The 22,178-nt window shown below is 36.8% G+C and overlaps 1 protein-coding gene across 1 annotated transcript; it reads right to left on the bottom strand.

Annotated features, from left to right (window-relative positions):
- Positions 1 to 514: 514 nt before the first annotated feature.
- Positions 515 to 16,189, bottom strand: Gabra6 (gamma-aminobutyric acid type A receptor subunit alpha6). The gene is made up of 9 exons (XM_048435872.3): positions 15,769 to 16,189; positions 15,452 to 15,570; positions 14,823 to 14,890; positions 12,623 to 12,843; positions 12,461 to 12,543; positions 12,035 to 12,178; positions 11,493 to 11,645; positions 10,513 to 10,772; positions 515 to 1,581 (listed from the first exon to the last, which is right to left on the bottom strand). The coding sequence occupies exons 1-9, from the start codon at positions 15,804 to 15,806 to the stop codon at positions 1,306 to 1,308; spliced, it is 1,362 nt and encodes a 453-aa protein (XP_048291829.2). The 5' UTR covers positions 15,807 to 16,189; the 3' UTR covers positions 515 to 1,305.
- Positions 16,190 to 22,178: the final 5,989 nt, after the last annotated feature.

Below are 22,178 nucleotides of genomic sequence, written 5' to 3'. Positions count from 1 at the left end.
TAAATAAGTTGGATAGAGATAGCCTTTTTATCCTTAGTAGCCATATATTTCAATTAAAATTGAAATTGTTTATTTGTAGTGGATGTTTTTCATGAAAAATGACAAGATTATTAGAACCAAAGTACCTTTTTTTTTTCCAAAGTATTCTTTTGGTGGGTGGATGGATTCTGAGATTCAGTCCATTTGTAAAGACTGCATCGCATGCACCCTCTTACCCCTGATTGCTCTTTCCTTAGAGTAAATTTATGTAAAAGAAACAAAAAGGGATCATCAAGAATTTGGGGAAAGAGAGGAGACAGCCCATCTAGATTTTACTGTTGATTATGAAGAAGCAAAAGGAAGCAGTAATTGTTTGACTATGACTCAAGGCTTCTCAGCTGCTCACTGAGCCTGGCTGTCTCATAGCGCCTGTCTCTCAGAACAGGTGTTACTAACACTGGGTAAGAAAAAGCCAACTTACGTCTCAGAACCTAAGAAGACTTGTCTCTCCATCTTTATGAATCAGAATCAAAGCTGCAGGCTTGTAATAGTTTTATTGAGCATTATATTTAGGAAAGTGGAACCTCTGAGTGAGCAGTAACCATATCAGAATATACAGTCATAGTACACAGAGTGACCTTCCTACAACCTCCTGGTGTTGTAGCAAACATATTCTTTTAAAGGTGAATTCAGTGGGAAGTAGCAACAGTATTGCAGCAAAACTAAAGCTATGTACATATGCATACATAATTTATAAACTATGTATTATTTATATGTATATAATGCCACATTTTATTGAGGTAACAGAACACAGCAAGGTTAAAAAGAACTGCCTAACTCAATATAAGCTGTCCAATGCCACTGAAAGTTCTTGTAAAACCATAAAAGCCTCCAGCATGCTGAGTAAATGTACCAGTAAATATTTAGGCTAGAAACTAAGCCAAAATAAACAAATTTAAGGCAAGCTTTAGCATGTTTGAGTTTGTCTGCCTTGTGGAAAACATTATTCACAGTGACAATTGAAACTATTGACCAATGAAAATAAGGGCTGGCAAACTCACCCTGAATCTACCTTATCTGTATACATTATTAGTATTAGTTATTTTATTGTATAGAAGAGCCATATTTTCAGTAGCCTTCTAATTCAGTTTTGAAGAGTAACATCATTGTTTTGGGCCCATACATGCTTATTCCACATTATGAATTACAGATATTCAGCTTTCACTTCACATCTGAAATGAGAATATCTACACAAATCTCAATAACTTGTGTGCTGTCAGTGAGGAAAATGGGACACTGCAGCATCCAGGTTGTCCTGGTTGCAAACTATTCAACAGTACTGCTCACTTCCATTGTGTCTTTGGAAAGGTAAACTATCCAGTACACAAGGTTGAATCCTGCAAAGGCTACTGGGAAGAGAATTCGAGAATACTGGTCTATTTTGCTGGAGCCCCCAACAGCTGGCGAGAGTGGTGGGGGAGTGACAGGCGTTGACTGCAAGATGGGCGTTCTACTGAGGACTTTGCTGGCCTCAGAAGAGGGAACGATCGGCAAAGTCAGGGAGCTGATCCTCTTCTTCAGGTGGTATTTGGAGTCAGAATACTGAGGAAGAAAAATAAAGACTGTCAACACAGCAAAAAAGCAGAGGTCCCTTGTTCAGACAGGCATGATTCTCTCCACTACACATACTTATTAAGTATGTGTGGTAAAGTATCAGCAAATTTGTAAGAGCATGTTATATTATCATTTTTCTATGAGTTACAGCACTTACATACAAAGCTTTTACTGACTGTGTGTGTATGTGGTGGTGTGTGTGTGTGTTTCTGGTGCTAGAGTTTAATTGCATGGCTTTGTGCATGTGGACTGCATCTCTACCGCTAAGCAATGCATCAGGCTACAGTTTTGGCTACAGTTTTCTTTTTCAGCTTTGAGCTGTCTTTGAATTATAGCTCAAGATCCTCATATGTTCCAGGCAAGTGTTCTACTGCTGAGTCGTGTGCCTCCATCCTCACTTCAAAAACAGTAGTTTGCTTCCATCTGACATCCTAAAACTGAATATGTCAACATCAGGTACCAAACATTAAGTATGCTTGAGCTATTGTATAGAGAATAATACAATTAAGAAAAGTTGAGACAAGTCACAAAATTATATTTAAGCCTCTATATAAATAGAGACTGTGCTTTCTTTTCCTGGTCCCCTGGAACTGAATACATAGAAACAATGTTAATGGTTTGCAAATTGCAACACTGTTTGGCCAATAGCTCAGGCATATCCCTAGCTAGGTCTTTCATATTAACTTAACACATTTCTATTATTTCATATTTTACCACAAGGTTTGTGGTTTGTTACCTCACGTTTTGCTTCTTGGGTGGCTACATGGCATCTACCTGACGCTGTCTTTTTTCTCCCTACATTCAGTTTAATTTTTCCACCTAGCTATTTTCTGTCCTGCCATAGGCCAAAGTAGCTTCTTTATTAACCAATGGTAATAAAACGTATTAACCCCACATCACCTCTAAGCTGATGAATGTACATAATTAAGTCTCTTCTCTCTATCTCCCCCCTTGTGTGTGTGTATGTGTGTATGTGTGTGTGTGTGTGTGTGTGTGTGCACGTGCATACATGTGTGCATGCGTGTGTGGGGAGTGCATTTAGTTTAAAACATGTGTTGGACAATTACCACAAAGAAATCCTAGCTTGTTCACTGTTAACAATCTTACAAAAAAAAAATCTTCCAAGCCTAAATCTTGATATTCTCATGCTTAGTACTCTGAACAAGATGAAATTTAAGAAAAGAAGAATTAGTCAATGTCCAACAAACCAATATATATCAAAGGCCAATGCTAAAAACTTTAAATCAAGTGGGAGAATGTTTTTGCCCTGAAATATATCTACATGCCTTTAAGCCTAGTAGCTGGACACAGGAAGCCTTCACTGTCCCAATGAACTCTTCTCAACTGGTCTCTCTTCCTTTGTTATCACCCCAAATGATTCACACACTAATCTGAATGCTGTCCCATGTTCTCTATTCCTGAGTTTTCGTTCCTACTAAAACCGTAAGACCCATCAGTTTTTAAAGGTATATGAAATGCATCAATAAACATTTGTGAAAGTGGAGATCAAAAGAGTGCGGCATGTTGTTTATGATTGTACTTCTACTAAAGCTCCAATTTAATGCTGTATGAGAGCAACACATTTTTATCTCTGCTCTAAACTATTGAGCCTAGTTCACAGACTTTGGCTCTGTCTGATGTTAAATCCTTCCTTGCTGTTGGAATCCAGGCATGCTTCTGTTGTTTCCTGCTGTTTCTTGTCTACATGTTATAACAATTCCTTTCCTTAGGGCTAAGTTGTTTTACTGGCTCTTTACCTTCAAATACTTGCTGAACATACCCCCTCGCTCTTGTAAGATGGCCTTGTTTCTTCACTGGCAACAAAATCACTACTTAGCAGAATGGCATACTATGTTCCTCATGGGCAGACTCCTGTAGCTAAAGCCAGAAACCCTGCAGCCAAGGAATGAGACAGCCACCTCTCCTGTCTTGGCTGATCTACAAGACAACAGTGACCTGCTGGTGTGCTGACATTTGGGCTACAGGAACATCAACTTAAAGAATATTTTTGATTTCATTTGATTTTTCTCTTTATCCTCAACTTCATTGTTTGATGCACCATGGAAGTCCCTGATTCTCTAAATAACAATTGTCATTTTAAAGAATCAAAGTTCACTATGACTTTTAGAAACCATGGAAATATCTCTCTTCATAAAAATAAAAAATGAATCTGATTTTATATAATTACAGTGATTTCCATATGAAGATTGCCTTATCTATTTGCCTGGTACTAAGGTTGGCATTTTTACAGAATTAAATAAGTCTTTTTTATTAATTTACAGAATTAAATAAGGAAAAGAGAATATAAAATAGGTAAAAACCTACTTTCTGATTCTGGCCATAAAAGAGTGGCATTATCTATTAAAACTAAGTAATATTAAGAACTAAATCCCTATGGTTATTAGACTGTGCTTTATACCAGAGCAACAGTATTTTTATCTTCATATATCATGCGCTAGATCTTACAGGATAAAATTGGAACTGTTTCTTAGTGTTTTATACCATATTTCTCAGTCTCCCATTTGATTAGCTAATTTTATTTTACACATTAAAATGTTATTAAATTATCATCTACCTGAGAGCATAAAATGTCACCATTTCATTCTCAAAAAAAAAAATCCATAGATTCTTAAAAGCCATCCTCCTTCCATACATGTAAACACTAAAATCCTTTGCCCTAGTAAAATTCCTAAGATCATGATGGAGTGGAGAAGGGCAAATCCTCAGAGACTTTCTTTCCAGACTCATCTGAAGATCACATACTACCTGCCTGAAACTTGCCTTTCTTTCTATTTCAGGCAGAAGGAGGTCAGATCTGTCTCATTCACTGAGATTGAAAATATGACGGTAAAATATAATACATCATAAAATTATAAAATGTTATTCCTTTTCCTCCCATCATCCTTAATGACTTGGAGTAGAAAAAGCTCTTTCTGAATATCTTATCGTCTCCAAATTGTCAGAGGTTGCCCAGGGACCTTAATTGAGAGATACCAACTAAGATTGAGAGCTAGTAAAATAACATTAGCCTGGGACTAGGAGCCCATCCATCACTTCTGCACTGAGCTCTGTGGAACATCTGAGCAGAGGAGACAGGAGCCTAGACCCCATGTTACAACCCCACATCTACTACTCACTTGTGATATGGCTTAGATGCATCATCAATATCGAAGGCTCCAACTCTACCTAAGCCTCAGTTCTCATCTTTAATGTAGGTATTATTACTCCTGTCCTCATGAGTATTTTCCTCTTCTATATGAATTTGGACAAAATATATTCTGTGGTTGCTTACAAATATTTGCTTAGCAAATCTTATCTGTATCTTTTCAATTATCTACAGGATGTGTTTCCTCCGGGTTTTTTGTTTTTGTTTATTTTTTTTTAGCATTTTCCTGAACTAAATTTCCTTTTTGCTGGAAATTAGGTTCCCTTGTTGGCATACATTGAAATATGACAGAAAGCTCATACATCACTGCTATCACCAACGATGATACCACCTTCACATACTTTTCTGGACTCTTTAGAACTCCTGTAGCTTTTTTCCCCTAGAATTAACTGCTTCTATTTAGTCTCATCTTCTTTTATACCATGACATCTTAATGAAACATGGCACATTGTGTTCAAGCAAGAGGGCCTTGCCGGCAAGGTGGTGGTGGCACACGCTTTCAATCCCAGCACTTGGGAGGTAGTGGCAGGTGGATCTCTGGGAGTACAAGGAGCCTAATCTATAGAGTGAGTTTCAGGATAGCAAGGACTGTTAGACGGAAATCCTGTCTTAAAACAACAAAAACAAAACAAAACAACAAAAGAGTGCCTATTCAGTACGTGGAACATAATACATTTTCAAAACTTATGCTTAATCAACATATGAATAAAAATAAAAGAATTTTCCAGGAGTTGATGAGCACTATGTGGAAGTTTACATGAATAATTTTACTTGATCATTGAAAACTCCTTTAATGTCATATTAAGCTCATTGTATACTTAAAATATAAAATGTAATAAGAAAGCTTACTTAGGTCCTTTTCAGGTACTAGAAATTCCACCCTTAGCAGTGTTTACCCTATGTATCCTGTCAGCATTACTCAGGGTTCCTCAGACTCTGAAATATGAACATTTTAGGTTGGATAATATTTTCTGGATGAAGACTGTCATCCATATTATTGGTCAATATCAAGATCTCTTTTTTACGAGGTACTAATAGCATACTCACGCCAACTTGCTACAATATGTAGATATTTTCGAGTGGCTACTAGAGGAATAGTTTGAGAATAGCTATTTTAGAATCCTGCAGTGACTGGACAGGGGGTAAAGAATGGGAGGTGGTGGGGGTAGAGGTGGTGTGGGCGTTTGAGTAGAAGCAATTGTAATATTCTAAAGCAAATGGAGGAGCTCTGTATTTAATATCGTACACTGGCTAGGCAGTTAAGAATTGGCAGCCAGAAGATAGGAGGTGCCAAAGTAGGAGAAAAACATTACATTTCTGAAATGAAAGGAAAGCAATTTTTGCAAACCCTTTAAGCTACAGGTTAGTGTCAGACCCCACCTGCTCTATTGTAAGAGAGCTCAGGTTGATGGTAAAATAGGCTTTTGTCAGAGTCCAGATGAGAGCTCAGCTTGGGGCTGTCAGGGTTTTGAGTGGAACACCTGTGGTTTTGAAATTTTCCTGGGCTCCCCTGCTGCTGAGTGCCATCCTGCTCTGGGTATTTTTAGCCCACCTCTTTGTTTTAAGTAACATTATATTGCAAAGGGGCCTTGAGTTAGAGTATTCAAGATCATAATCAGTTATTTGGCGTAGGGATAAGGCATTAAGGAAATAATTTGTATTAGCCTAGTATTTTAAATAAGGTGGCCAAAATATGTAATCTTTTAGAAATGCTTTTAGTTTTATATTTTTGTTTTATTTTTATGAGTTTTCTGCCTGCACATATGTCTGTGCACCATGTGCATGCTGTGCCTGGTAGCTGAGGAGGCCAGAAAACAACGTTGGATCCCCTGGAACTGGAATTACAGGTAGTTATGAGCCACCATGCCAGTGCTGGGAACTGAGCCTGGATCCTCGGCAAGAGCAGCTAGTGCTCTTAACCAATGAGCGATCTCTCAAAACCCCAAATACATCTCTTAATAGAAATAATCGAATCAAGTCTCACTCCTCAATGCACAAAACAATTATTTATAGAACTAGTCAATGAATTCATCAAAATAAGACAAAATTAATAAGACAAAAAGAAAAAAAACAAAACACAGAGGAAACAGTATTTGTAAACTGTGCCCAAGAACATTATGTTAATATTATGGCAAAATTAGAACTGCACTGATATGTTTTTGAAGGTTTTTGCTGGACCAAGTATTATTGATATCATAGAGGATTTCAGAAGGTCCTCTGAGAAATCTCTGTTGGCATACATCTGGTGTATCAGTGCTATTAAGGAATCTAGGCTGGTGTTTGAATGGTACAGACTGGAAAACTGGGTAGGGATTTGACACACTATGTGGCAAAAATCTAACAAATGAAATTTCACCCATTCCACTTCCGATTACCCATGATTCATAGGATACAGCAATCATGGGGAAGGGGAATCTAGGGATTTCTGCTTCTTAAAGTTGAGATCTTGTAATCGTAATTCTGAGGAATAATACTGTGGTTCAAAGAAATCTTAGGGAAATTTGAAACAGTAGAAGAAACTTCTGGTATTCTGTCCTTCACATCTCTGGGCATAGTTGACTATAGCCTGTTCAGAGCATGGCATATGCCTTCACCTTCAAGAGGAAGGCAGAAAGAATAGTTTGATATCTCTATCTATGCGCAAGTTCCTAGCGATTGTTTTAGAGCTTTTACCCATGCCAAGATCATCTTTCTCTTTTCATCTTTGAAATCACTCTTCTAAAAATGCGGACTCCTCCAAAAACGAGTTAGACTTTTGCACATAGATATTTTCATGCGACCCTGTATCTCTAGCTACAGCCTTTATCACAAATGCTCATGGACTCATTTCTCCCATTGACTCTCTCTTCTTGCTGCCCAAGAGGCTCCATTCAGGGAAAGACCCTATGATGACACCCCATATTCTGTATAAGAAACTTAACATATACTCAGGGTAAGAAAATTTTACCAACGTCCCTCATCAGGTGGGTGACAAAGAAGTCATAATGAAGCAATTAATATATAGTTACTGTCTGTTCTTGCTAATGAAATTTTGGTCAATTTTATATGCAGATTTTACATGCCCATTCACAAGAACTGTCACATCTCTTGTAAGGAACACATGCCATATCAGGAAATGTGCTAGTAGAGAAACAAGTGATGGGTATAGAGAGTGTTCATACCCAAGAACATGACAAAGAGGCCCTAGACCTTTAAAGTAAGAAGGAAACAAGCCAATTAATGTATTTCAACGTCACCATAGCAATCTGAAGTTTCAATAGCCAGCTCCTTAAAATAAGGTGCTGGTTATAACTGAATAGGCATTTTTAAATGTCATGGTATTTGGGGAAAAATAAACTGACCTTGCAATCATAATATACCATTGTATAACATAAATAGCCAATGCGCAATTTGTGTTTGTTTTTCTCAAGTCTATAAAGCCACTTGCTGAGTTTTACCATGAACAAATGAAATATAAATGTTCTACATAATCATATGTATTTATTTTTGAAACCTTTAGAGTGTATATTTTTGGTTTGGTTAGTTTTGTTTTTTTGCATTTATACTTTAGCCTTTCAGAAACAAAAAAAAATATCCTATTTGTTATTTTAAAATATTTTAAGTAGTGCAAGCTTCAGGAAAATAGAACTTTTCATAAGGGCAAATGGAAGTTGTGATAGAAATTTTTCTGAGGGTATTTGAATGCATTTTTTAAATGTAGCTTTCTATAGGACCAACTTATCATGTTACTGTTTTAGCATCACAGAAGACAGTTTATATATGAATACCTGGGATATGACATTCTACCATTTAATTGCTTATACCCTTAAAATAATAGCCTGCATTTCAAATCTCCAAAGATTTGAAATTATGTGCCCTGCCTCTTTTAGTCTATATTGTAAAAGTAAAAAGGATTTGGCATTTTCCCCCAATTTATTCCAGCATTAAATCGATGAGTCTATTAAAAATAATTTTAATTGCTTTTCATTTCTGATGATTTTAATGTTCTTTTCTGCTCTATTTCTCAATCTTAGACTTTATCTTCTCTTAAAAAAAACTTAGCAAGATGGGAGCTGGGGAAATGACTCGGGAAAATGACCAAGCTTTGTTCCACTTTATCTGCAAAGACTAGACGTAAGCTCCACAATGTGTATTAATTCAGCTTCTTCCTTTCCAATGACCCCTTTTTAAACAGTTTTGAATTCTGATAAATAATTCTTTAAAGATATATGCTAAATTCAAATATAAATTTTAAATGATGTAGATTATATGTGTATACATACAGTAGAATTCATTTTTTCACAAGTAAAAAATATTTTTAAACAATTAAAACCTAACTTGCTTGAAAATGTTTCGCATGTATGTCAGACTCAGCCTAAAGCATATTTTAGTTATAAATACTTTCCTAGTATATCTGCATTCATGTATTCTCTCTCTGCATATAATTATACACAGAAAATATCACCAGGTCAAAAGAAGACTTTGGAGAATTCTGTCATTCATGTTCTAAAATGAGTTTTATCCCGGAGTACATGCTCAGGTACCTTTGTTTCCTTTGGACATTGTTAGAGAGGAATGGTATTAGACTCTAATATTGTAGACAACAGAAATTCTACAATCAATTCTTGGTTTTTCCACCAGGTCATATTTCTGGCAAACACCATGATACTTTAGAATTCCTGCTCAGCTATGACCTCTGAGAAGGGACTTTCCTGTTTGTAAAAGCAGGAAAGTTAGAATGGATCAATAGATGGTATTTTCCCCTTTTTCTTCCCTTTGTTCATTCTTTTCTTTCTTCTATTCTTTTCCCCAATATAGATTGATATTAGTAAATAAAAAAAACTTTTACATATCTCCACTAAATGAGGTCATTACCATATTACATGTGGTTTTTGGTTAGAAAATATTCAGTAGACTTAAACAATAATGATTATTTGTTCAGAATATTTGTATTACTCAGATTTACAGAGTAGGATACTCCTTAGCCGAGGACTGCTCTCTGAGGTTTGTATTAAAATAAAAATGTATGCTTGTCAATCAATTTTATAATCTATTTTAAAAAGAGGGTAAAAACTTATTCACCAATGAGAATAAATTGGGGAAGTGTGTTTATGACCCTTTAAATAGGGATATGTCATTCATCTCTGAGTCCAATAAACGTGGGAAACAGAGGCTTGCATATAGCACATTTAAAGAAAGTTTATGAACATTTCTCAGTAAATAATAAGCCTTTGACTATGAGCTCACTGACACGCATGTACTTGATACACTCATGAAAATGTGAGCACGGAAATCGCATGTATGGGTCATGACTTCATTCAGAGAGCCTGTATTCACTATTTGCCTTCTCCCCTAACGAAATAATGTGGTCTATAGGCTTTACTCACAAAACCACTGATGCTGCAGGAGATGTTTCATTTCCTTCAGACTCTGAGAGCCTCATTAGAACCTTTTTTTTTTAAAAAAAATCATTTTCCCTAGTCACTATAAGGGAGCCTGTTCAAAGGAAACTTCTAAAGGCTAAGCAGAATTTTCTAGTCTCCTTTGAGAGCCTAGCGTCCGCCAGCACAAGAAAGGATGGTGAAAGACCATCAAAACTTTAGAGCAAAGATCAACGAAGGCTTTTCTTCAGCTTCACCCTGTGAAGCGGGGAGCAACGCTAGCTATGTAATTTATGTTCAACACATACTGTTTGGGCCTCTTTGTATGTTGTCCCTGATTGAGCTTGCTTTCTCTATCTGCTGGATAACAGTAGTAGAAGAGGGAACAATTACCACAACAATCTCAGCTTCCCGTGGTTCAGTGGCTTTTGATGCAGCCACAGGGGGCGGAGCTGGAGTCCGTGCCTTCCTTTCAGCCTTCTGTGACTGGACATTGGTGAAGTAGTTGACAGCTGCGAACTCAATGAGAGCAGAAAAGACAAAAGCAAAGCACACGGCTATGAACCAATCCATGGCAGTTGCGTAGGACACTTTGGGCAGGGAATGCCGGGCACTGATGCTTAAGGTGGTCATGGTTAAAACAGTGGTGATTCCTGCAATAAGAAAAGAGCAGAGCAGTATTTAGCATCAAGAATCTTGTAACGAGATCAAATAAGGGCTGGTTAGTAAGAAGACTTCTTTATTGACTACCCACCCTAGCGATTTCTTAAGACAGGGAAGAGTGTTTTCAAGACACGGTTCCTCTGTAGATTTGGATCCTGTCCCAGAACTCGCACTGCAGACCAGGCTGGCCTCGAACTCCCAGAGATCTACCTTCTTCTGCCTCTGGAGTGCTGGGATTAAAAAAGCATGCACCACCGCTAGCTACTTTGGAATATTTGAGTTGGCAACTTCACTTTGTTCAGTCCAGTAAAAGTGAGATATAATTCATATGAGTGGATTTACTGTATTAACCAATTTTCTTGGATGTACACGTTAGGTTTTTTTGTTTGTTTGTTTGTTTTTCCTGGCTTTCCCAAGTGCTAGGATGAAAGCATGTGCCACCTCTTCTGGTCAAGCCTCTCCTTCATACTGAGCACTGCTAACTGAGACACACTTAAGTTATAGAAAAGAGCCAGAATTGCTGAAGGGACAATTTCTTGTTGCTTCGGCACACGACTTGCAAAAAGATGAGAGTCATTTTATGTGACACATGTCTCTGCGACATGTATGACTCTGTTTCTTCCGTGTACTGAGAGAACACACAGTTGTCAGTGTTCACCACAAAAGCACAGGCGTTGAAGTGAAAATAGAACGCAAAGTGTGAGGCCTACCAAAGACGGTTCTTGCTGGGACCGACTCCTTATTAATCCAGAAGGACACCTGAGAGAGGATGACTGTCATAATGCACGGAGTATATATCTGGATCATGAAGTAGCCCATCTTCCTTTGTAAGTGGAAGTAGACTGTCATGATTACGTATTCACCTGATGGAAGACACAATCATTAGTAGGGTTGTTGACAGAAAATTGAAAGCAGTAGATACAAAACTAGCAAGTGTTTAAGTTAACATGGTCTGGAAGGAAACAAGCAAAGTCATGATTTAAAAATATATAAAAATGCTACTTTATCAGATGCAAGGAGACATATCAGTTTGTTGGTGTTAATGGCACCTTATGTCATTTAGTCACACAAAGAAAAGGCATTCCAAGACTTCATAATCATTCCTATTCACCCAGTTGCAAATAATTTTGAAGCGATCACTTCAAAATAGTAAATTAAGTCTGTAACATCTAATATTAAAGAGATAAAACACTAGATATTTTGAAAACATACACCAGAGTTGTGCTACATGATTTTTAAAAGATATTCTTACCTGTGTTAGATTTAATTGTCTCACTAGAAACTGTTTGCCCAATCAAATCGTACTGGAGGAGGCTGGAGGATTCCTCTGGGACTTCTACCGAGTATAGCGGCCCTTTTTTCCATGTGTATATGATTTCACTTTTTGGATAAGCATCTGTATTTTTTAAACAAATGACACAAAACACTAAATATAGCTGGTTAACTTTCTTTCATTAAAAACAAACATTACCTGCCTTAGCTGTGGAGAAAGAAACACATTCTGTTGCTTTTTTTTAAACATCTCATTAGTGGAAACTTCTAATATTGACAAAAAGCAGACTCCTGAACTCACACTGAGAGTTTTCTAAATATTTTTTTTTCTTATTCTTCAGCTGAAGCCAAATAAGTACATATTTCTAGTGCCCTATTTGACTTCCAGAAATCTTGTGTAACTTACAGCTTCCAAACTTGAGTGGGCAAGCGTGTCCATCCATAGGGAAGTTAACCAGCCTCATGGGACAATCAGCATTGATAGTAAGCCTGGAGACATTGAAATATGTACATCTGGTTACGATGGAGGATGCATCCTCAAGGCAGCAGAAATAAATGGACAACTCACCTCATGGTGTACAGGATTGTTCCGTTCTGCATTAATCGGAAGAGCTTGTTAGGGGTAGTCATGTTGTGAGCAATTGACTTTTTCCCATTCCTGAAAAAAGTGTCAGGTGTCCAGATCTTACTGACCATCAAGTTATTTAAGCTCAAAATCTCAGCAGGACCCCTAAACTTCAACCTCTCATCAGTCCAAGTCTGGCGGAAGAAAACATCCATTGTATACTCCTAAGAGAAAAAAAACAAATATTCACACAAAGTGGAACGTGTCTAGTGAAAGAGTTTATTCATTATTTATATTTAATTCTAAGTTTAATCAAGAAAGCAAAGTTTATACCAATAACTTCTTAATGAAGCTGAATAATTTGGTAAACAATAATGATTTTTAGAATCAAAAATAGTTGATTATAATCAGTAAAGGATTTTTAATACTAAACAGATTTGGGTGACTCCTTATTTTTCTCAAACTTGCAAGGTTTGTAATAATATAAAACAGATATACTGGGACAAACTCCTTCTCCATCCTTAGTCTGCTCAACATTTTTCCTCCATATCTACCCAGTCAGCCAACTTTTCAACCATGATCTTTTCTCTGTAATCCTCCTTAACTTGAAAGAAAACACATGGAAATATCTATGGTCCAGGCTTCTTGCTGGATGGCCTACCTTCCCTTCAACTAGTTTAGTGATTTTTTTTTCAGCACCTCACTCACCTTTACAGTCGGTTCAGAGGACAATACTTCCATGCAGTACAATTCCAACAATACAAACCTTCATTGATTACTAAATTAAGGCTGCATACCATGGTTTTTCTGATGTTTTTCTCAGAGATTATAAAAGCAGATGAAAGCAAGATAATTTGAAACTGAAAATATAATATTTAAGGTAAATTCCACAATTTTGATTTTTAAACCGTGGCTTTATGGGATATTGTTAATTTTGAGGAGATAATTGTGAGGCTCTCACAGAAGTCAACAACAAACACCTTCTACTATGTTGAAGCATTGCCAATAATTTCTTCCCACTTTATGATGCTTATTTCTATAGATAGTGATTAAATTTTAAAAACAAATTTCTATACAGAATATATCTATATAATCACCAACCATGCAACATAAAGATTTTAATACACAAAACTACTCGAAGAAGAGACACATGGACAAAGTGAAAGTAAAGTAATCCCAGACTAGAGTGCTTCAGTTCCAAGTGATTATAAATTTTCTGGAAACTAAGCAGAACTTGAAGGAAAAAAATATGCTAAAATAACAAGTATCCAGTACTGACTCTTCTTTTTCAAGTCTTATGATTTTTATTTCTTGATAAGATCTCGTGCCCACTCTCTGCTTCTCATCTGTATCTTCCTTCTTTCCTCTTCTTTTCTCTTCCTCCCCCTTCCTCCCTCTTTTTTTCATCCTCCCTTTGTCCTGTTTATCTAGCTCCTCTTTCCTTTGCTTTTTATACATGTTTCTTTATGCTTTTCATGTCAGTTCTAAAGTAGGAAAAGAAGTCACCAGCAACCTTTATACTTCATTACAATTTTCCCAAGAAAAGATAATGGCATCTTTCTTTGAAGACATCTATGACAGTTCCTGTCTTGGAGATTGTATTTCAGCCTTGTGAGAATAAATACTATCTGAAAACCAGGAAGGCATGTGATACACTTTGTTCAAAAGACAACTTCGGGCTTTCCTTGCCACTTTCCATAAATACCCTCTTACGAATCCTACAGCCATCTGTACCTGGAACAGAGTCTCCAGAACTCCCACTGATGCATCCGCAACGTACAAGGTAGAAAGCATGAACCTATCCAAGTGACTTTCTCACTGTTTGGATAAAATGCACTGGTGATAGTACATAACAAAAGATAGGTATACCTCGGCATCTTACTTATCAGTCTTCTCTTACATGACAAGAAGTCTTTTTGTAAAAAAAAAAAAAAAAGAATAATTTCACTAGGACCTCAGAAAAATGGAGAAATTCTTCTCTTTGTAGGACTCGTCATTGTATAATCAGTGAATGGAAGAGAGACTGTAATATTAAAAACTAACTCATCTTCAAGAGTCCAAGCAGAGTCAATCACTTGTTCTAGTTTGCATGCCTTCCCAATGGAAATATGCACAGTGTGTGCTGAGATGAATGGCGATACTTGTAATCATTAGCCTTAAGTTGTAGTTCTCCTTCCTAAATATAAGGACCCAATGTACTTACCATCTCCACATCTGACACAGGCCCAAAGCTGGTCACATAGATGTCTGTTTTGACTTCTGTGACAGCTCCTACCAAAAGTCAAGAAGGTTGGGGCTATTACCATGTGTGCTGTTACTAGTCTCTAGTGACTCCACACAAGCTTTCACATATCTGACAGTTAAATTTAAAAGACGGTTTTTAAACTTTGAAAACCTACAGTTATTTCAAAGTCATTTCATTCACATTAGGAAAGTCTTAAGGGATGGAAGATGTCCAAATCAGTGTGCCCTATTAATAGTTAATACTGCTACTAATGAGGATAAAAACATCGGTATTGATATAACCAGAAAAGTGGCACACCTGGAAAAACCCTTTCTACGTTTACATAACCCTGTAAGTCAATGATGTCCATACACACAAATACCTCTGTTTAGGACAGTGAGGATTATAGCATTCAAATAACTTACATAAGGTCACTGACTGAGGAAGGAGTGAGAAAGGGATAGCAATCCACACATGAATCTCTTCGTAGCCTCCCTCTACCACACCACTTCCCTCTGTCTTCCTTCTGAATCCTCTGGGTCTCAGAAAGGTTATAAAAGTGGAATGAAAGCTCAAGTATTTCATCTAACTGCAATGCGGTGTCTTACCTCCAAATCCTGGTCGCAGGCGGTTGTCATAGCCTTCCAGCAGGTTGTCAAGAATCCGACTGACATTTTCCGAGTAGAAATTGCCTTCATCTTCAAGTTGAGCTTGTGCATTTTCTAGCCTGACGGTGGAGAGTCAAAAGTTCTCACACTTGGCCTCAGAGAAAATACATTGTTTTATGGGTGTTAGTTTACCCCATTCTAGATATCAGCCACACCACTCCTATTTACTTTCACTGCGCAATTTAAAATTCACCCAGTGCATATATGCTCTCCCTTTCCTCTAAGATAAAATGGAGGAAAATCAGAAAAATTCTTACCATAAAATAATGGACAGCCAGGGGAGAAACACCACCATCCTAATCACTGAGATACCAGGTAACTGTCTTCCTGCTTCTTCCTCACCTCAGCCAGTTTTCCTGTGACAATCAACTTGAGAAATCTTCCAGACCCTTCATATCCCTTATCCCGGTCTATGTCCAGTCAGAAATTCAGTAGATTAAGGGGTTGCCAGGAAATTGTTAGTAATTCCTTTTATTCTTTTGGTCTTATTTTTTGCCTTTTCAAATGGAGTAGGGTCGTTTGTGGTCTTAGATTAAGTCCTGCAGATATTCAGCCTCCTCTGACTGGTTCAGTTGAGAAATGGAGAGTCAGAACAATGACAATAATTAACTAAGGCATTAGGGGAGATTAAAAGGAAGAAATTCATAGCTAGTTTTGGCATGAAACTAGCAGAGCCTGTGAGGAAATTTGGAAAGCAGTGGCATCTTGCTGATTGAGATTATGTTCCAATGGGCTCAGCATTTATTATTTCTATGGTTCACAGAAGGCTTCCTACATAGCTCTGAGAGAAAAGTCAAGTATTAGGGAATTTCCTGGGTTCTCTTTTTGATTTTCATTGACTCGGCTGACTATAGACATCCCTGTACTAAAAAATTGTCCCATGGGTAACCAATTAATAGTGAGAGAACTGATCTTGCTATTTTAATAGTTATAAACAAAAACAATAAAAACAAACAGTGACAGCAAAACCTATTCAAAATCTACAAATTGTAATAAATTAAGCATTCACAGCTATTTCACTGATGGATCTAATCTTTAGAGGATGATGCAAGGCCAAGTCATGTTAAAATGCTCAAGTTTTGGAACTGTATGGATTCAAATAACTATATAAGTGAGGGTGTATGCATAATGAAGATCATACTTCATACATTCTGAAGACTATATATGTTAGTATCTACTTGTGGTAAATGTCACCTTTCATATATTCAGATGGCTATATATGTTAGTGTCTGCATATGGTGAAGTCCACCCACACACATTCAGGTGACTATATGTGTGACTGTCTACATGAAATGAAATCTCTCCTCAATTCACTCCTCTAAGAATTGGGCCAACAAAATCTATGAGCAGCTTATAATTACACTGTCAATATTTCTATGGATACAACAAGAGAAAAGAAGTAAAGAACAAGAAAATGGTGATGACTTCAGGAAATATCTGAGTATTTATTTAGCATTTTGACTACAAATCAAGCATCAGAACTCCCCTACAGAGACAATTTCCTTCTCTTGCACAGCATGGGAATATATATCTGGCAACTATCTATGTCCATCTCTTCCTTTGGCGGCTACTTGTTTTTTTTTTCTTTTTGCTAGTAACAAATTTAAACTCTCATTCTTAGCAATATGACATCAATGTACTAGAACTTTCAGAAAAAAATATATTCTCTTTCTATCTAATATTTTAGTTTCTTGAGTGATCACACTGGCACAATTTTGTGCATTAGAAATGTACTATAACAGACTATGAGCAATTTAAAGAAATATTACAAAGAAAGAAAGACCTGGTACTGAACACAAATAGCATTTCTCAGATACAAAATGATCAACGTACATATATACGAACACATATATGCATGCATGCATACATAAAAATAAAATATTCAATATCTAAATAAGTTGTATCTTCAGCAACACATACTTCTTCTAACTATACCTCTCCATGGACCATTCAAACCAAAAGACAGCAAGCTCTGGGAATGTAGCTCAGTTGGCCGAGTGCTTGCCTAGCATGCACAAAACAATGAATTTCATTTCCAATACTAAATGAAATGTGGAATAGTAATAAATACAAGTAATCCTGGCATTAGAGAATTAGAGGAAGGAAGGTCAGAAGTTCAAAGGGAATCCCTGACCTCATTGTGAATTTGAGGCTAGCCCATGATACCTATGACCCATATTTCTGGAATAAATGATAAAACACAACACATTTTGAGAGAAACTAGAGAAATCCATAGAAGGCCCTGATTAGAAATGTATACGCTGATTGCTATTTTATATATACCTAATAAATAAATAGTAGGTGATCTGAGCTGATCTATGAGTATTTGATTCTTTATAAGTTGCAATAAAAACATGGTCAAGACTCTAAGAGCTCAGTACAGTGCTTAGAGGGTGATGGGGGAACAGCTGGCCTAAGCTCGCCAGAACTCATGACCTAGGCCCTTGGCATGTTTATAACAATCAGGTATCTTGGTCTCTAAGTAAGGCTTCTAGTAGTTAGAACATGACCTCTCCCTGGTGCTTAGCTGGCTTTTGGTAACTTGTTTCCCATTCTGGTTTACCTCACACCACCTAACATAAGGGGAGGAACATGGTCCTGTCTCAACTTGATATGCTATGCTTCGTATAAGCCCATGGGAGGCCTGCTCCTTATAAATGGAGATAGAGGAGGAGCAGATGGAAAGGAAATAGATGGGAAGGGGGCGGAAATGGGAGGAGAAAAGGGAGGTGAAACTGGTTGATATGTAAAATAAATGAAAAAACGTTGTTTAAGTAAAATTTTAAAAAGAGATGAAGGGTCACACACCAAAGAACCCACATGGTCCCTCTAGATGCTGTGAGTGGCAGGAAATGGTTCCCTATTGCCTCATCTAGAAGGCACCAGTTCTGTAGCACATGAACTTCAGTTTGTTGAACTTGAGTTGGACTTCAAAATTCTGGCCTTCAGAGGAGTAAGAAAAGAAACTCATGTTATTTATTTGCTTGGAGAAAAAAAGAACATGGTCAAAAAGAATGAAAGATGGACATCATCATCAATAATAAATTAAATGTAAATCAAAGAGTGTATAAGTCCATCTCATTAAACAGATCATCAGTTAATCAAATGTTGATTTCCAATACATTTCTTTTAAGTGCAATATTGTATTTGAAATTCGGTAATGGCAGTTCTTCATTTTATGTGATTATTCTACACATTTCATGTGTTATAGTACCATATGTCTATTGAAATATTTGATAATAAACTCCTTAATATTTTAAAATGTTCCAGTGAGGCCAGGCATTGTATATGATTGAGGACCACAGTAAGAAGGCAAGCTTGCATTAGCTCAGCCTTTACAGTTATAAGGAAAATATGACTCAGGCTCCACAGGCAATTTGAGCAAGCCAACTTTCTGCATCTACAGGCCCACAAAGAGACTACAGTAGCTTAGTAAAACCACCACCAATCTATCCCCATCCTCAGTCAAATGTACTCTTGCTTTACCTAATGGAGATATGTTCTGATAATTGTATCTTTGCATGACTTTGACGCCATGAGAATAACATAGGCCAAATATACACAAGCTTAAATCTTATAAACCCCTATGAGTCCTGTCTGTATGCACAATATAGCATATAATATGTTATATATTATAATGTATATAGCTCACCATTGATAAACATATTATGGTACAGTATATGATTCCATATAATGAAGCAACAAAAAAGAGACATATACTTTTTGGAAATGTGGCTTAGTGAGGCGCTTCTACCACACCTTTGCTGGGAATGAATAAAGTATAAATGAGGGATGCTGCAAACTATTCTTAAAAATTACCCTCCCACCCCAATATAGAAAATGTTTCAAAGAAGTCAGTTGACAATCCCATGCTTGCTGATATACTTATATGGTAATTTCGTATGGAGGCACTAGAGAAGAATTAACAAAAGCTTACTGTCAACTTCATGAAGACTTGGAATTTGGGTGGGCATAGAACCTGCCTAACTTTCCATTCTATGTGTAAGGAGTCTCCCTCAGTAATAAACTTCAGAGGAATCTTAACACAATGTAGTGTAGTATGGCTAGATATATTATCATTTTTGCTTGAAATACTTGCCTAAGTGTGCAAAAAATGCCAACAATCTCATTGATTCTGGGAGCTATCTATAATCATGTTCATTGGATAAATAAGTAATATGTGTTCCTTGTAACCTATCGCACTAAGCTAATAAGTATAAACAGAGACTTTGCTTTGTTTCCAAACCACCCTGACCCAAATAATCACACATAAACTATATTAATTACAATACTTTTTGGCCTAGAGTTTAAGTGTACTCCTAGCTTGTTCTTGAATCTTAAATTAGCTCATTTCTTTTAATCTATGAATCACTATGGGGCCGTGACTTACCAGAAAGTTCCCCCATCTTTCTCCTTCAGCAGCTACATGGTATCTTTCTTAACTCCACTTACTCTTTTTCTATATCTCTCTTTGAATATCGTGCCTGGTTTTATTCTGCCCGCCATAGGCCAAAGCAGCTTTTTCATTAACCAACGGTAATATATTTACAGCATGCAGAGGGGAATCCCACATCATCTCCCCTTTTCTGTCTAAATAAAAATGAAGGTTTTGACTTCAACATAGTAAAATTACATGTAAAAATACAGGTATCAAGCAAAGATTATAGTTACAATATTTTTATGTGAGTCTAAAACTTCATATCTAATTTATCTTTTATCATAACTAAGAAAAACTATAACTATCTCTCTTCAACTCCATCAAAGACCCCAGAAACATTTATTACCTAAATAAACAGGGAGTGCATTGTAAACAACTTCCAAAACTCTATAATTGACATAGACATCTTGTTGCTTGGACAGTCATCCAAAGTTTTTCTGTAATGTTGAGTCACCCATCTTCAGCCTACAGGCCCATAGTGTCTGGCAGACTTTTCCATGAAGCAGTAAATTTAAAAGACTGTTTTGCCTATATTGGCAGCTTGTCGGTTACTTTTTACTGTGTCCTGCAGATTGTCTGGTAGTTTTCTCTGTGAATCAGGAACACTGAAGGATCATCCCATCATTTGGAAAGTTCAGCACCTTTCTGTGGGTCCTGCATGTCCAATTCATACAACATACCAACAAGCAGTTCATACAAGAACAGTTTCTTGCACAAAAGGTTAGTCTTGTCACATTGAATGCAAATTTCATAATGAGCTTCTTTGATGTCCATCAACCTCTCTCAAGTAATTGCTGCTGCCAGTAGCACACATGTCTTACTGTCAAGAAAAGAGTCTAAGTTCTCAAAACGTTTTAAATACTATATTCTGTATATTTTTAAAGGTTTGAAGAATATCTATTCATCTGAAATATGTCTCTGTATATCTGGAAAACCTAACTAAAATGACTACAAGTTTGACTACTATAAATGATTCTATTAACTTATATTCCTTAATTAAACATTACATTTTTAAAAGAGCTGCACAAACACAATACCTTAAGTAAGAGAAGAAATACACATTTAACAAAATTGGCCTTAAGTTTGTATCAATAAACAAAATCCAAACCAAGGTAAAGTATTCAATTCTATATTATATCCCCCTTTAAATGAAAACAAACATACAATGAAATGTATACATACATTTCACCCATACAATGAAATGTCTCTCTGTACTTAGTTCATTGACAGTCAAAAATTCAAAGAAAACACAACAGCATACATAATCTAGACTCTTTGTGTCTATCCCATCTTGTCATGGGTTATTTAATTTTTTTACTCTACTACTTAATATTTATTTTATTATCTTTACTTCTTTAATCTACATCTGTCTGCATTCTTGCTTTACTCTCTCTTAAGCCCACGTACATTTATTCAACACTGTGACCCATTCAGAGGTCTTTTTCATTTGAGTCTGTCTTATTGTGTATCTGTAATCAGTATGACCAAGAGAAGTTTTTTTTTTCTTTCATTTTTGAAATACTAAGCAGGTATGGTTTGGATTAACATTGCAGCTTTGGCTGTGGGCTCTACCCAGTCCAACATGGTGAAAGTACATTCACTGCCTCTGTGAGTGATGCTAACCACCCAAGCTCCATGGACACAGTGGGTCTTTATCACCATTAGGTAATTTGTAACACACTTCTCATAAACTCCATTTAAGTGCTCTGCAATAGTAACTCTCAAAAGAGTCAGATCTATTTGTTCCTTCAGCATGAACTATCAAGTTTTTGCTGCTAATGCTGTCAGCTCCCCACCAGCAAACAGAGCCTATCTGAATATATGCGGCTACCTAGAAGCTCCAATTGACTCCTGTTTCTGAGGACCTAGAAGTCCCTTTACATATATATAATCTTAAGCTTTTTTTAGGTCTTATGTGGATCTATGCACCCACGTTGGGCACCATTATATCAACAGCAGAGAGGGAGCTGTTTCCCAGCCACTTAGACTTAAATAATCACACATAAACTATATTAATTATAACACTTTTTGGCCAATAGCTTAGATGTATTCCTAGTTAGCCCTTGTATCATAAATTAACCACTTTCTATTAATCTATGCTTCACCATTGCGGGGCGCCATCCTGTCCAGCAGGAATGAACCCCACCAAAAACGAGAATTCCTTCTCTGGTCACATCTTTATTTGGAGCATTCCCTTGAGGAAAATTGGGGGAAGGGACGATAGAGCAG

This window comes from Myodes glareolus, chromosome 9, assembly GCF_982192425.1.
Source record: "Myodes glareolus chromosome 9, mMyoGla1.1, whole genome shotgun sequence".
NCBI lineage: Eukaryota > Metazoa > Chordata > Mammalia > Rodentia > Cricetidae > Myodes > Myodes glareolus.
This window is presented reverse-complemented; position numbering and strand designations above follow the sequence as displayed.